The 13,990-nt window shown below is 35.6% G+C and overlaps 3 protein-coding genes across 22 annotated transcripts in view; 2 read left to right on the top strand and 1 right to left on the bottom strand.

Annotated features, from left to right (window-relative positions):
- The window catches only part of ppfibp2b (PPFIA binding protein 2b), a 62,654-nt gene extending 57,804 nt beyond the window's left edge, over nt 1–4,850 (top strand). For 14 of the 19 annotated variants that reach the window (XM_088611746.1, XM_088611747.1, XM_088611748.1 and 11 more), the window contains 3 exons: nt 85–237; nt 730–918; nt 1,119–1,998. In XM_088611746.1, coding sequence (XP_088467872.1) covers nt 85–237; nt 730–918; nt 1,119–1,322 — 546 coding nt within the window. In that variant the 3' untranslated portion in view covers nt 1,323–1,998. Of the gene's footprint in view, nt 1–84; nt 238–729; nt 919–1,118; nt 1,999–3,341; nt 3,408–4,478 lie in introns of those variants that run through there. The other 5 variants (XM_088611766.1, XM_088611763.1, XM_088611749.1 and 2 more) reach the window with 2 other exon arrangements.
- A 138-nt stretch (nt 4,851–4,988) lies between these two features.
- On the top strand, nt 4,989–8,075 carry rep15 (RAB15 effector protein). The gene is made up of 2 exons (XM_088611771.1): nt 4,989–5,298; nt 6,012–8,075. The coding sequence occupies exon 2, from the start codon at nt 6,049–6,051 to the stop codon at nt 6,811–6,813; it is 765 nt and encodes a 254-aa protein (XP_088467897.1). The 5' UTR covers nt 4,989–5,298; nt 6,012–6,048; the 3' UTR covers nt 6,814–8,075.
- On the bottom strand, nt 8,074–13,978 carry cyb5r2 (cytochrome b5 reductase 2). Of its 2 annotated transcripts, XM_088611769.1 has the most exons (9): nt 13,827–13,978; nt 12,469–12,627; nt 12,166–12,238; nt 11,624–11,730; nt 11,300–11,429; nt 10,418–10,501; nt 10,075–10,160; nt 9,339–9,438; nt 8,074–8,485 (listed from the first exon to the last, which is right to left on the bottom strand). In XM_088611769.1, exons 1-9 carry the CDS (start codon nt 13,839–13,841, stop codon nt 8,313–8,315), a joined length of 927 nt encoding a protein of 308 aa, XP_088467895.1. In that variant the 5' UTR covers nt 13,842–13,978; the 3' UTR covers nt 8,074–8,312. The 2 variants fall into 2 exon arrangements, with proteins under 2 accessions (XP_088467895.1, XP_088467896.1); XM_088611770.1 differs by lacking the exon at nt 10,418–10,501.
- Nucleotides 13,979–13,990: the final 12 nt, after the last annotated feature.

Genomic DNA, 13,990 nt, shown 5'->3' with positions numbered 1-13,990 from the left:
AGCATTGCCAAGGGAATTGGTGTCAGTCTCAATGCTAAGAGCTGAAGATCAGTTTGAAATTGAGTTATTTTACTATCTCCTTAGAATAAAGTGTGTGTGTGTATGGCACAGAACAAGAGCTCTCCCTTGGAAGTGATGCAGTGGTCAAACCATCGGGTGATGGAGTGGCTGCGCTCAGTGGACCTGGCAGAGTATGCGCCCAATCTGAGAGGTAGTGGAGTTCACGGGGGCCTGATTGTGAGTATATCAATACCTTGTTAAAAAACATTACAGATGCATTACATGGCAAGAATGCCATGTACAAGTGTGAATGCCACCCACACCTGTCCAGACAGTCCCTTTTCTGATTTAATGCAATCTGCTGTTTTATGTGCCTTTTTAAAATTTCTTTCCCTGTTACAATAACAGAGAGAAATGTCCATTTTTGGAGGTACCAGAAAATGGAAGTAAATCTACCATTCATTTGACAAGTTTCTCAAATTTATTATTAGTTTAAGTTCAGATTCTTTGTTAAAAGTATCATTTTTAATCAGCAAATACAATTACATATTATATCTAATATGAGGAGGGTAGCATGGTGTCTTTATTTCTTCAGGAAAAAGGTAATATTCTTTTTTCTGGAATGCAATCTGAGAGCCTTCGGCCAGAAAAGGTGTTTTGAACTAATGTCAATGTGAAAAAGAATTCCATACAGTTATCCTTACCTCCACTCTACCTCCTTTTTTGTAGATTCTAGAGCCTCGATTTAATTCCGACACCTTAGCAATGCTGCTGAATATCCCACCTCAAAAAACTCTTCTGAGGAGACACCTGGCAACAAACTTCAACATGCTGATAGGGTCAGAGGCACAGCAAGAGAAGCGAGAATTTATGGAGTCCTCCAGCTACACGCCCCTTACCACCACTGCAAAAGTCAGGGTAGGAACTTTCATTCATTGGAAAATCACATTTAGATTTGTTTAATCTCATTTGTAATAGATATTTCAAATTGAAAAGTGCTTATGAGTCACCATATATCAGTTTAAGTAATTACAATAACAGGAAAGACCAGAAAAAAAGAGGACACTTGGACATCTTTTGTTTGATCAATCGGACTGTATTTTGCCTTTTCATTTTAGCCAAAGAAACTTGGATTTTCAAATTTTGGGCACTTAAGAAAAAAGAAGCTTGATGACTCCTCGGATTATATTTGCCCAGTGGACACAGCCCAGCAGTTGCCTGCCTCAAATGGAGGTCACAGGGGCTTTGGAAGAACCAGGGGACTGAGCCCAATTTTTGACAGGGACATGGAGAGACCGGAGCAGGTGGGACAAAAAAGCTGATGTCATCCACCCAGTCAAGATAGGAATCATTGCTTGCCAACCATAACCCCGTGCCATCACTTAACACCTAGACTCCTGAACCATGGGCATGTATACTATTCAGGACAAACTAAAACGGATGTTCACTGGAAGAATTTTTGTCATTTCCTAAATCAGTCTGAAAATGTGTTCAGCATTTTAGTATGAAATTGTTTCTTATTACTTTAATACAGTGCATTGATGTTTATAATTCAAATGATGTGCTCATTGCTTTGTGCATATTAAGATGATAAATATTTTATTTCGCACATAAGTCCAAAAGTATTAGAATTGTATTATGAGACTTCAAAAATTTAACATTTTAAAATTCCAAACCAGCTGTTTCACAAACAGTTCTTTTATAATAAACACTGTGCAATATTTGCACTTTGGGGAACGTATTTATTATTTATGTTGGTTAATTATATTATATGAGCACATAAACGCTAAACCATCCTGTGGCTATGTACCTTTGAAGAGAAAATACATTGTCACTATTTTATGCTCTGTTTATTTGTTACAATATATCCTATATATAACCTAAAATATTTTTGTAGCAAACTAAGGTTTGCTATGGTAATTAAGCATACGTCTCCTATGTATATTTTACTTAAAAAATGATTGGAATAAAATAATAAAAGAATCTCTTTGAGCGTTAGTTTTGGAAAGTTGTTTTTTCAAAACATGTACATGGATCCTACAACAGTACACTGTAGTTTTGTACTCTGTGCATAATTCACAATTAAAATCCCAAAAATTATATTACCTAGCAGAAATGTATTCTACTTCTATGCATCTTTCTTTGAGCTCCTTCTGCTAAATGTTGTATAAATGCAACTGTAAGGTTTTTAACAAGAATGTGGGATTATAAAAGTAATGAATAGATTGCATTATATTGTCCCAAAGGATGCCAGAATGCTTTACATACAGGAGTGAACAAACATCATCCACTACATGGGTGATCTGGGATAGCAGTTATGCACCAACAGTCCAGCTGTGCATGTGGAAAAGTGAGAAAGTTCATAAGCAGTCAGAGGAAGGGAGAAATGTAGAGAGACCAGATTGTGCAAACCCAGAGAGGAATTTATCTAGGACACCAGGGTCACATTCCTATTCTAAAGTGCACGATTAACAAAAAATAATCAATTCCTAACCTGCTTTTGTCAAACTTGAGTTGCCCATTTTATGCAAGATGACTAAGTGCATGCTGGGAAAGGAAAACGCCGCCATCATCTTAAAGGGGCTCATTGAAAGGTATGAGCTATAACACTTCTTGTTACAATTTGCACCAGTTCCATGTTGTTGACATTTCATTCTGCAGTGTCTTGTTCAGTGCTGAAATAAGTTCATCCGGTGTCTGATCACAGCTCTCTTCAATTTCACTCATATAATCAAAACATTTATGATTGCCCCCTGATCTAAAAGTGAATCACTGTAGTATCCTGCCAATTAGCATGAAGCTAGTTTTGGCTAGCTCATAAAAAAAAAATATTCACTTTCTTATAAATCCTGATCAGAAACAAATAACAGGATTAAGTAAAATAAACACATTTAATTATTATGATAATTGTGTGTCTTAAACAGTACTGTTTTGATTTATATCTCAAAAAATGATCTGTGGCCAATTCCTTAACTCAGACTGAGTATTCTTCTTCAGCTCAAACAGAACAGGATAAGAGCATGCTCTCTGGGTTTTCTTTAGGACAAGCAAGAAATGTGCTAACAATAAAATTAATAATCCAAAACATTGCTAAACTAGTTTTTAAAGCATGGGGAACAAAATGCAGATAATCCATTACTGAAAAGCCCTACAATAAACATGTTTTCTATTTTCTGTCTTTTTAAAACAAAACAAAGACAACCTATCTAGAATCCTTTTATGTTATGCTCACCTCAAACATTCTTTATTGTGTAATAGATCAGTGTTATGCCAAGTGCATGAAATAAGTTATAAAAACAGACCTGGTTATGGTTTGATGCAGTTGCTGCCTAATTTTACAGATGGAGGTTACAGAAGGAACAGTACAGCAGATAGGGGCTTTCTCAGCAGGCATAAATAACCTTACAGTAAGTACCCCCTGCCAAATATATGCACAGAAAGATATATATACTGAGCATCTAAAGAAACTCACCCTATATGTACAGTATGCAGCTTGAATAATTATCTCCCATTGGGGACCCCTAGCTCAGGAGGTCTTGCCAGTTGTGGTGCCCAGTATGTTTTAGCAATGACTTAAGCATTTGTGTAGACCACCTAGATGAATGTCAGTGAGTATGGCACACGTGTGCAGAATTGTATGCTAATTAATGTGAATAACAGGCCAGTTGATGGGGAGGTCCAACTATAAAGGACTAGTCAGAAGTGTCTAGTCACTATATAATCCAATTCTAGCAACTGATTGCAGCCGAAGGTATTACATTGATCAATGGCTGTGACCTCACTTCTGCTCTTCTTATGGGCCTGTTGATGATGAGAGTTTCATCAGTATCATGAATGTCAGTGTACCCATTACAAAATAGATTTTGCCATTAACTAGATATTAACTTTGTGAATTTGTTGTAGTTATACAGTATGTGACAGTATGTTTCTTTTGAAGCTTAGTATGTAATATATTCACTGTATATATATTAAAATAATTAAAGTTTTGTCATTAATGTATTAATAATTAACCAAGTAACCAAGTGATGGCTATCATTAGTAAAATGCATATTCCTAATTCCATAATCCTGCTAACGTGAAACATTATAAAATGGAGAGCTTTGGACTTCAGTATTAAGTACAGTGCTATACGGCTTCAATTATAAAACCAACAAGATCACAATTAGAGAGTAAAATACATTCCTAACCACGTCTGTATTCAGTTATTGATAGCAGAAGTCTGCAAAACAGAGTTAGTGCAGTGCTCACCTGTCTCTATAATGTAGGTTTAGTAAGTGGGCTAACTGCTTTTTCATCATTTTGTTCCAAATGAAGCACTTAAGGTCCTTAAATTCCATGATTAATGTATAATTTACAAAACTTTTGGAACAACTGTATTTTGTGAATAGGATTTTCTAAAGTTCTCAGGAGACATAAATGACAGTTCAGCCATGCCATGCTTCAAGCTAACACCAACACCTGACACTTCTTGCTTTCAGTATTTGCTAAGCCACGACGACCTGCTGCAGGACTGCAGATGGGGACAAACAGCAACACTCTGAGAAGAAAGTGCCAGACTAACATGCAGCTTGACCAGGGAAAACATCAATACCTCAACTATACTGAGAAACTAAGACCAGCAGCTTTTGTAAATCACCTGCTTTAACATCTTCCAACATCATGTATTTATTTGTATCATTTCAGTTCACATTGGATAACGGTTACTACAAAAGTTTTGAAGTTAAGTTTTGTTCTAAGCTTGGGAACTTGGCAAATGTTAAGTTCTGCATCTCCAGTATTTCCTTCTTATTTATTTGTGACACAAGCTTTATATTATGTTATAAAACAAAAATAAATATAATTGTATACAATAGGCATTTCAGATTTATTTTGTTTTCCATTATTTGATATTGAATACAATATAAAGTTACTGTCAGACACACCCTGTGATTAACTAGAATGGTTAAATGTCTGTTTATCCTGGGAAACCAGAAACAGGTTTTACTCCCATTTGGGGATTTACATTGAAAATTGGCTTGTCATGTATTTGCAAAGGGAACTGCAATCTTCAAAGACTAAATGCTCAGCTTTTTTAGCAGAGTGAATGCCCAAGCCCTGGGCGGACACTCACGCAATTAGAAAAGCACACCATTTGAAAGTCAAAGCAAGGTGAAGATGTGTATTAGACATACCCCCCGAGTTTCCAGTTTGTGCCTTTGCTTCAAGCCTGAACGCGTTTTTTGCCAGGTATTCAGAAAGGACTTTGATGCCAGCTGTGTGCTCTTCACTCAGGATAACGCACAGAGTATAGGAGCATTGGTAAGTATCCTCTCTCAATGATTTTAAGGAGAAAAAAAACATTTGAAATAGTTTTCTTTCTCTTCACAGAATAGAGTATAATGTATATTTCATAAAGGAGGATCTCAGCGTAACGCCAAATGGAATCAAATGTATACTGGGAAGCAAAGGATGAACCTATTGTTACATATTATAATTTAAAACGCAGAATTCTATAATGGGTTTACAATACTGGGGATACTGGGTTACTGCAATTTCATGGCAGGTTCTGTAGAACATTAGCAAATGAAAGGTTAGTAATTTAAGAGGGCTTGTATCAATCTTCTTAGGTGGGACTTTTCTTCCTGTATTTTATTGTGACGTTCAATATGATCATGGTAGATCGTAGATAAATTCTGGAATATGATTAGAAATATATGAAGTATGGCAAATATTTTAAGTATAAAAGCATTGAATAATTTCTTCATCCTTATCCATATGTTACTCCATATAATTTAAAGGTTATATCAAGAAAAGCAGCAGTATTCCAAAACATAGAAGATCCATTCACAGCTACTAATCTACCAAATGTCTCAGGAATGGATCCATGCATATAAAGTATTATATTGTTTTTACATCCAAAGTTTTCACAGCAATATCATTGTGTTGTATGATCATATTATTGTTGATGTAGGCATATTGTGCAAATGATAAAAATGTATACATTAAATATTTATCTAAACATTTGATTTCAGTGTATAAAGGAGACAACAATCTAAGCATTCTTCAGTGATGGGTCAAACACAGACAACACCTGAAGTCAAAGCCCTCATGAATGAGTTCATCACGAATGAATTCAAGGGGATCATGAAGAAAACAAGCCAAGCCGACTTCACACAAAACTTTGGAGAGAGTGTCAAGTATGCCTCAAACAGAACCAAAGAATACCTTCTATTTCAGGATCCTGAAAACACATTTCATCCCAGTGCTGCTACCCTCAATGAAGTCTTTCTCATGACATACATCAACCAAAGTGTCTACCTTCAGCTGTCAGAAACCTTCAATTGTACTACAATGACCAAAGAGCAGGAGATTCTACTGGGTGCCGACTGGGTTTGGGCTCTCATTGATGCACCAAGCAAGAACCCCAAAGTCCAGATCGCAGTCCAGGTCTTTCACCTGTCAGAAGAAGAGGGCAAGCCTGCTAAAGGAGACCAGGTTGAAATGTTAACTGAGAGTATGGAAATCGCCAAGATGGAGTCGGCTGATAAATCAAAGCCAGAGAAGATGATTGAATTCTGCTCCTCAATCGGCAAGGACTGTTACGCCCTCTTCCTTTTCTTTGGTCGTCAAAATGATCCGGGCAACATTTATGGTGTGCTAAGCAATAACTTCCAGGCTGCCTTTGGCAAAGGTGCTAAAATCGACCAAGCGTTCATTGAGAATTTTTTCAAAGGATCAAAAACCTTTGTGACCCCAGCAAAGATGTTGCAGACCATTGCTCAAAAAGAAAAGAAGCACGACGAACCCCTAATGATGGTCATCAAGTTTACCTAAGTGCCTGGATTGGAAACCCTTTTATAACAAGCAACAACCCGCTAATCGAAGATTTACAACTTATTTTACACGTCTCTCCCTGTACTGTTTGAACTTGATCTGTTTCTGGTTTCTGATTTACAACCAACTGCTATCTGAATTTTTAGTCCAAAGATTGCGTGCAAACCCTTATGTAATTTATAGTATATAATTTCCAGGACAAAGGACCTCAGTCACATGGGCAGTCCAGCTACAAGGCTTTTAAGCCATAAGCCTGTCCACATTTTTTAAGACACACCAATTCTCTTTACAATATTCATGGAAAACATTGAAACTACCCTAAAACAACATTTTCCTTTATAGAACTCATGACGATTCACTGCACTATTAATACCTTTGAACCCTCCTGAGATTCCTTCTGAGGTGTAAGAGGAAACATTTTCACCTCACTTCACTTAAAATAAGTCACCCGCTAAGTCACACCGCTAATTGCCAACTGTCACCAAAAGAGAGAAAAGAAGAGATCGGAAGAAGACACTTGTTGTGACCTATTAAAGATTTATAATTTTATGGTAATAAGATAAAATCATGTTTACCTACATTTTCTACAGGTCATGTGTGGAGTTAATAAGTAACAGGGAAACCGTGCGTGATGACCGTGTGAAATTTCTTAAGGTAATGAATTAAAAGTAACACCTTATTGCACACCTGGGAGTGGGACTTTCATATACACAGCTGTTAATTACGCGCCTCCTGTAATTAAAAAAACATTGACCATGAACATTATTAAACAGGCATCATGTTTTTTAGGATTTCCAAATTATATTGTCCACTACATTTCTGTACCTGTAACACAAAACATCATACATTATAAAATGCAACATAAGATTGGAGGGTCTAAAGCAGATGGGTTTTAAGTAAAATGGTTCTAAATCTGCTCTTACTATCAAATTGCTATTTATAATTATATTACATGCATTGCTTAAACACCTATAATTATTGCTCAATCCTTGTAAAGTAGCACTTCTGATATCCTGTCTAATATTCTACATTTCAGTTTAATAAAGTAAAAAATGCATGCTTATTAGATCTTTTTTTTCTCTTTTAATCACTGATGTTGTTTTCATGCTGTATCTAAGTGGGAACTAGGAAATTAAATATTAAAGTAGTTCAAATATACAAATATTTGTTCCCAACAGATGTTTAATTCCTGTGTCTGCATATTTTCATGTTACATTAACAGTATTAAATATTTTTGATGTAATAAAATGAGATTGGATGAACTGTTTTCAGTTATTCTTTAATTAAACTTTATTGGTATTGGTTTCTTAAAAGGTATTACAAACAGAGATTCCTATATTTTAACATATATTAGTCCATAAAGAGAAAGTAATAACTGTCTTCAAGAGTGAGGAAAGTCATTTCACATTTCATATAATTTGTCTTATAAAAAGTACTCAGCTTCACAGTGAAATAGAATATGTGTCATACACTTTCCTCAATGAGATCAAGGTTGCTTCTCAGTAAGTAAACGTGTCCTCAATCTTGTATCCCAGTTTTGTCAGATTGGGTTGGCATGCACACTGAATCATGGGTAGTGGACCACACATTACAACTAGGACATCATTTGCTGGAGGAGGCAGATGATTTTTAATCATTTCGGCATTAATGAATCCAGTGCCATACTTCCAACCTGTGAAACAAAACACAAGCTTAACTCTTCAGGTCTACAATTTAGAAGCATGAATTTGTCTTTTATTTGAATGCTGTTTTTACTACTCTGGGACATTGGCATTAGCTCCACCCTAATGAACCTGGGGCGTTACTGACCATTTAAAGCTACAGTGAAAGCATGAGGCTAGGACCAGCCTTGCTATATTTTCAATAAACAGGTTGAAAAACCTCATTATCATTGTCCTTGAAGATAAATGTATATGCAGAGAGAGGCTTGAGTTTAAACTATAAAGATTGGCTCTAAGCTAGCATACACAATAAGAAGCTGTATTTCAGATATAACTATTCAATTATTTAGTTTTGATTTCAGTCATTTATTCAACATAATTCTGCTCCCACATCCAAACCTAATTCTGTATGCTATCACACAAATTAACAGCACTCAGGTATGCAACTTATTAGTTTACTGATTGGTTTCATTGCAATTAACATATATAAATGGGTTCACAGCAATTAACTCTGTGTAATCAATTTTTTACTTTTTACTGCTCTTCTCACTGTACCGACAGTATTGTATGTATTGTTGTATTATTAGATAATTTCATTACACTGTGCTGTGTTGACTGTGCTAAGCTATTGTTGCACTGCAATTTCCCTCACGGGATCAATAAAGTTTCTATATCAACATATTTGCTGTGCAAAAAAGGGTTTTCACGTCTTACATTTTTCACAAAAATCAGACAGCATCATCAGTGTTTTCATGCCTTACATTTATCACAGAAATCAGACAGCTTGATCAGCACGACTATTGTGCATTCATGACAAAGCCAAGCAGCAGCTGACGTGAGTGTTTGGTGTGCTGAGTCTCTTACCCTGCGGGGCTCTGTCCAGGGTGTACCACAGCTTGATCTGATCAGCGTGATTCCGAGCCACGTCTTCCAGCTCTGCTCTCAGGAGGATGTCCTTTTCACTCTATGCACATAAAAAGCCTTTGTTCTTAGAATCTCAATGGAATTTAGCAATATTTTCCTTAACTTATTTTATGAAAATGATATTGAGTAATGATAATTATTATTCTATTTTATTATTATGACATTAGCAATAATCAGGAGTTCTATCTTAAGCTAATGATCTTGCAGATGTTACTACATCTGTATCATACTTTTACCAAGTTTATTTATTTAATATATTTACCATGGTTTCCGATCAGCATATCTGTGTATACTTTACTACTGTTTTCTACTCATATTGCTGTAGGTTTGCATCATTAAATATTAATACAATCAGAAAACTGAGGGATTATTTCCATTTGCTTTTCAATCTGTAATGTGATTGAACTATAGGGTGTAGCCAGCCAAATTAATGCAGGATAACCATACAGTAGATCTTTAAAAGTCCCCTTTTGAATTTCTAAAACTGTTGTGTACTGCTATACAGTCCACAGCTACAATATACAGGTATCTCAATTTTACAGTATATACAATAAGGAAAGTAAAACAAAAGACAAGCTCTTGTCCTGGCAAAATATATCCATAAGTTAAGTTAAACACTTGACCATCGTTTTAACATTTACATTTTAAAAGCACTTATTTTCAATTATGTCCTAACCTGATTTGCAAAAAGTAGGTAGCACTTTGTTTTGTCTTCAGGATCAGCTGTTATTTGGTGGATTAGCTGCAACATTGGAGTAATTCCTGCATGGGAAACAGTGCAAAGAAATTCAAAATTATTCCTAAACTGTCAGGCTTCTAACTGATATTTCCACCTCATTCTAAAAACTACTGAACAATTTTGGGATATCTGATAACAATTCCTTCAGTGGACAGATTATATTAATTAAAAAAGAAGAAAATGATTATTGAAATAGTAGAATGCATAATAATAGGACAATTCTTGTCTAAGAATGTTTTAATGAGGTACAGTATGTCTTAAATTTAATAAAGGGACTTACCTGTTCCTCCAGCTATCATTCCAAGATTCTTAATGTGCTTCACTTTTGCCTCTGACTTTTTGTCTGGACGGATTTCAAACTTCCCTGAATGAACAAAAGAATAAATGATTTCCAAACTTCAAAACTGAACAAAATAAAATTCTTCCAAATGTATAGACGTTGATGAGTTAAGGTGAGGCCTATAAATCTGCTGGATTGTGACTACCCAGAAACCGATTGGTTCACTTCTGTAACATTCCGTTTTTTATATAATTTTCTGTCTAGTTAACTAGGATATAAAAATCTTATAAACTTACTTTATGTTCCAATAAGAAAACCTCAAATTTTCAAAGCAAAGAGAAACTGGATACAAAACTAATAAATACAATTCTTTGGCAGAGGTATCATTTCAAAGATCTTGCTACAACAGTTGGCAAATGTTGCCCTCTACTGGCCAAAACTTACCAAACCCATCTACAGTACTTGCTCTCACTGTAGTACACAGAACGAATAAAATTAATTTAAAAAGTTGTTTAAATGAATAAGCTCCATATGTGGTCTGTGTATATCGTTTATAGAATTTTAAAAAAAGTAAATTGCACCATGCTCTTCAGAAATCTGTCTCTAATCTTGGTTTATCTAAATAAATTTTACTGAAACAATCAAAGTAAGGAGACGTTGACAGTGTGCTATAAAATTTCTTTACAGGTTTTTGCAGACAATGCCTTATCAGGCCTGTTTTAAGAAAAACATGGGCTCATCCATTAATTGGCAAGCTGCAATTTCTCAGCTGATGGCAGGATATTCCTGCTGGGCAGAAAGATGTAGACTGGCAAAAAGAAAGTGACATCCATTGCAGGTTGGCTGCAGTTTCAATTCAATAGAGAAAAGTCCTTTCATTACCTTTTCCTTTATATACAAGTAGTCCATTAGGGCCTCTGAAATCCACTGTATCTCCAATGTTCATGTTGTCCAGATATTGGGACATTTTTCCTCCTTGAGGGTAATCTTTGTGCATGTTTTTGTAGTACACCTGGATGACAGTTAAAGATGTGAAAGTTTGGAAAGATCATATGTGAGTTTGGATTTACAGTACCATTCCAGCACTTACAATGTGTACTGAGAGAGAAATTCAGTCATTTGGAGACACATTTCCCCTGAATATCTTGCACGCTTCCATAAAAGCCCATCATCAACAAAAATGTACAGTTACAATAATAAAAATACCTTTACAATCAGATCCACAAAACCCTTGTCTTCATCGCTTGAGACTGGTGTGTAGGCTCGGATTACCAGATTTCCATTCACTTTAGCAGACAGATACACATGTTGTCCTCAAAAACAAACAAATGGTTAATTCTTAGGTAATTAATGATTAAAGCTGAGATACTACAGTGCATCCATATAAGAGAACAGATGCTATGGATATCTATTTTTTCATTATTTCTGGATTTACATGCAATATCATTATCAATTTATTATACTATAACATTCCAATGGAATCAACTTTCACAAAGCACCGCACAACAATTCAAATAAGGTAAAACAAAAGAAACATGGCCAGACTATTGTGAAAAAATCTAGGGTCAGGTCAAATACAACTTCACTAACACAACCCTTGTGTCGTGTCCTTATAGCAAACATTTTGTTTGGTATGATGAGTTATTCAAATTTGTCTGTTATTATACTACATGAAAGCACATTGAAGTCATTTCTTCACATCAATCGTCATAAAATATTGCGCTTCTCCATATGTATATTTAAATTACCTATAGGCAGGCCAAGGACATGATCTGGAGATGGGAGGCCAAATGTGAACCTCTTGGTATCGTGATTAATTTCCTGTCAAGTGACCAAGTGAGAGACATTTCAACATAAACTGTTTTATAAAAGACAAAATACAATGAAAAAACTAAATGCAGCATGAAAGAATCTTTACAATGCATATAACTGAGCATAAGAGATTCTCTTTATTAATTAGTAGTCATTTGTTTCTGTCTAGTCTCGACTGAGTCACATGTTGCAAACAGCAAAATTAAACATGTCCCAAAGGTCCCCAGAAGGAATCTTACCTTTTTATCTATTAAAGGCAATGCATATTTTGCAGAGGGATCCTGTAATGTAACGGGTGATTTCTTTCCTCTCTTCTTGTGGTTTGAGCTCACTGATCGGAAGAACAAGTACAGCGCGGTGAAAGCAACAACAGCCGCCCCGATCACCACCGGTAACAGCTGGAAACACAAGGATGTACTGTAGATGTACTTTGAAAAATATAGGCCATCAAAATGTAAGAAAGAAAATATTTTAAAAAGAACTCATAACAAAATTATAACGTAAAATCCTTGGTTATATTCAAATCCAGACACTTGTTCCACTAATTTTTTAAATGACCTCTAAATTCTGTCTTCCGTGAACGCATATCGTAAGCTTTCCATTGAGTCCTGGTAACATGAAATGGTCTGCTGCAGGCCCTGATGGTCAATTTGTCTTAGTTCAAAATTAGAATTAATTTATCCCAAGGTCTTAAAACACTTGCAGCACTGTTATAAATTTGAATGTTATTTTATATGAAGAGAAGAAATTGCACATGCATTCTCTAAAAATCACATTCCAATGTACTGTAAAAACTCACATCTCACATGTTCAAAAAAAAGTTTGCCATCTCAGAATAATACCATCTCTACAACAAGCCCTATAGGACTAAAGGCATACGTTAGTTCTCAGTATATTTAAAATGTATTTTTCATTAAGAGAGGAGCTGTAACATACACTTAGCAATTATCACAATGTAGAAATAATGACATCCTGTAAATTATTAAAGCCTAAAGTATGTCTTTAAGAAATTAAAACCCCAGAAACACCCCCAAACAAAACCTTCTCGAATTGTGCTTGGCTTTTTGGCACTACTCTTCAACAGTGAAAGAGTTCAGACTCCTCTTCTGTGCAATTGTGAGTAGGTTTTTCCTGGCATAATGCATTTGCCAAGACCTTTATTGAAAAAAGCTGATTATTGTGCTCGTCATTAAATCCAAAAGTGTCTTTGGAGCATAAAAAGTTCAGACGCAATACTCCAAAGAAATAAATGCATACATTGTTAAAATATGTGCGGCGAATTCCTCCTCCCAACACAGACAGAAGAGCTGTAGTCATATAAGCCTACTGCACATTAAGAATTAGTATGATTGATTCACTTTGCATTTACTTCAGATGCATGAAAGGATATAACTGCAAATTTTGCATAATCCTGCAGAAATGGAGATATGTAGACTTTCCAGTTTTATTAAATGCAAACAATTTTGCAGACATTTGATGGAACACTCCTACATGTATGCCATGTACTGTATGTCACAAAATCATTGTGCGAAAGCAAAAATAAGGGTGCTATTTAATTACTGGAAGCAGTATCTAAAAACAAATTCAATAGCCTTACCAAACTCTGTTCCATCTTGCCTGAGCTGTCCCAGACTGCAGTATACAGTGGTCAGAGTCCATTCTGCTGTGGGTGGAGAGTTTCCTATACAATCTGTGAACCTGATCCGTACAAGGTCACAGCGAGAGAAACGTGTCTGGAGGAAACCATACCGTACGTATGTG

Source organism: Lepisosteus platostomus, chromosome 18 (assembly GCF_059453375.1).
Source record: "Lepisosteus platostomus isolate fLepPlt1 chromosome 18, fLepPlt1.hap1, whole genome shotgun sequence".
Taxonomy (NCBI): Eukaryota; Metazoa; Chordata; class Actinopteri; order Semionotiformes; family Lepisosteidae; genus Lepisosteus; species Lepisosteus platostomus.
Note: the sequence above shows the minus strand (reverse complement) of the source record. Positions and strands in the feature narration are given on the sequence as shown.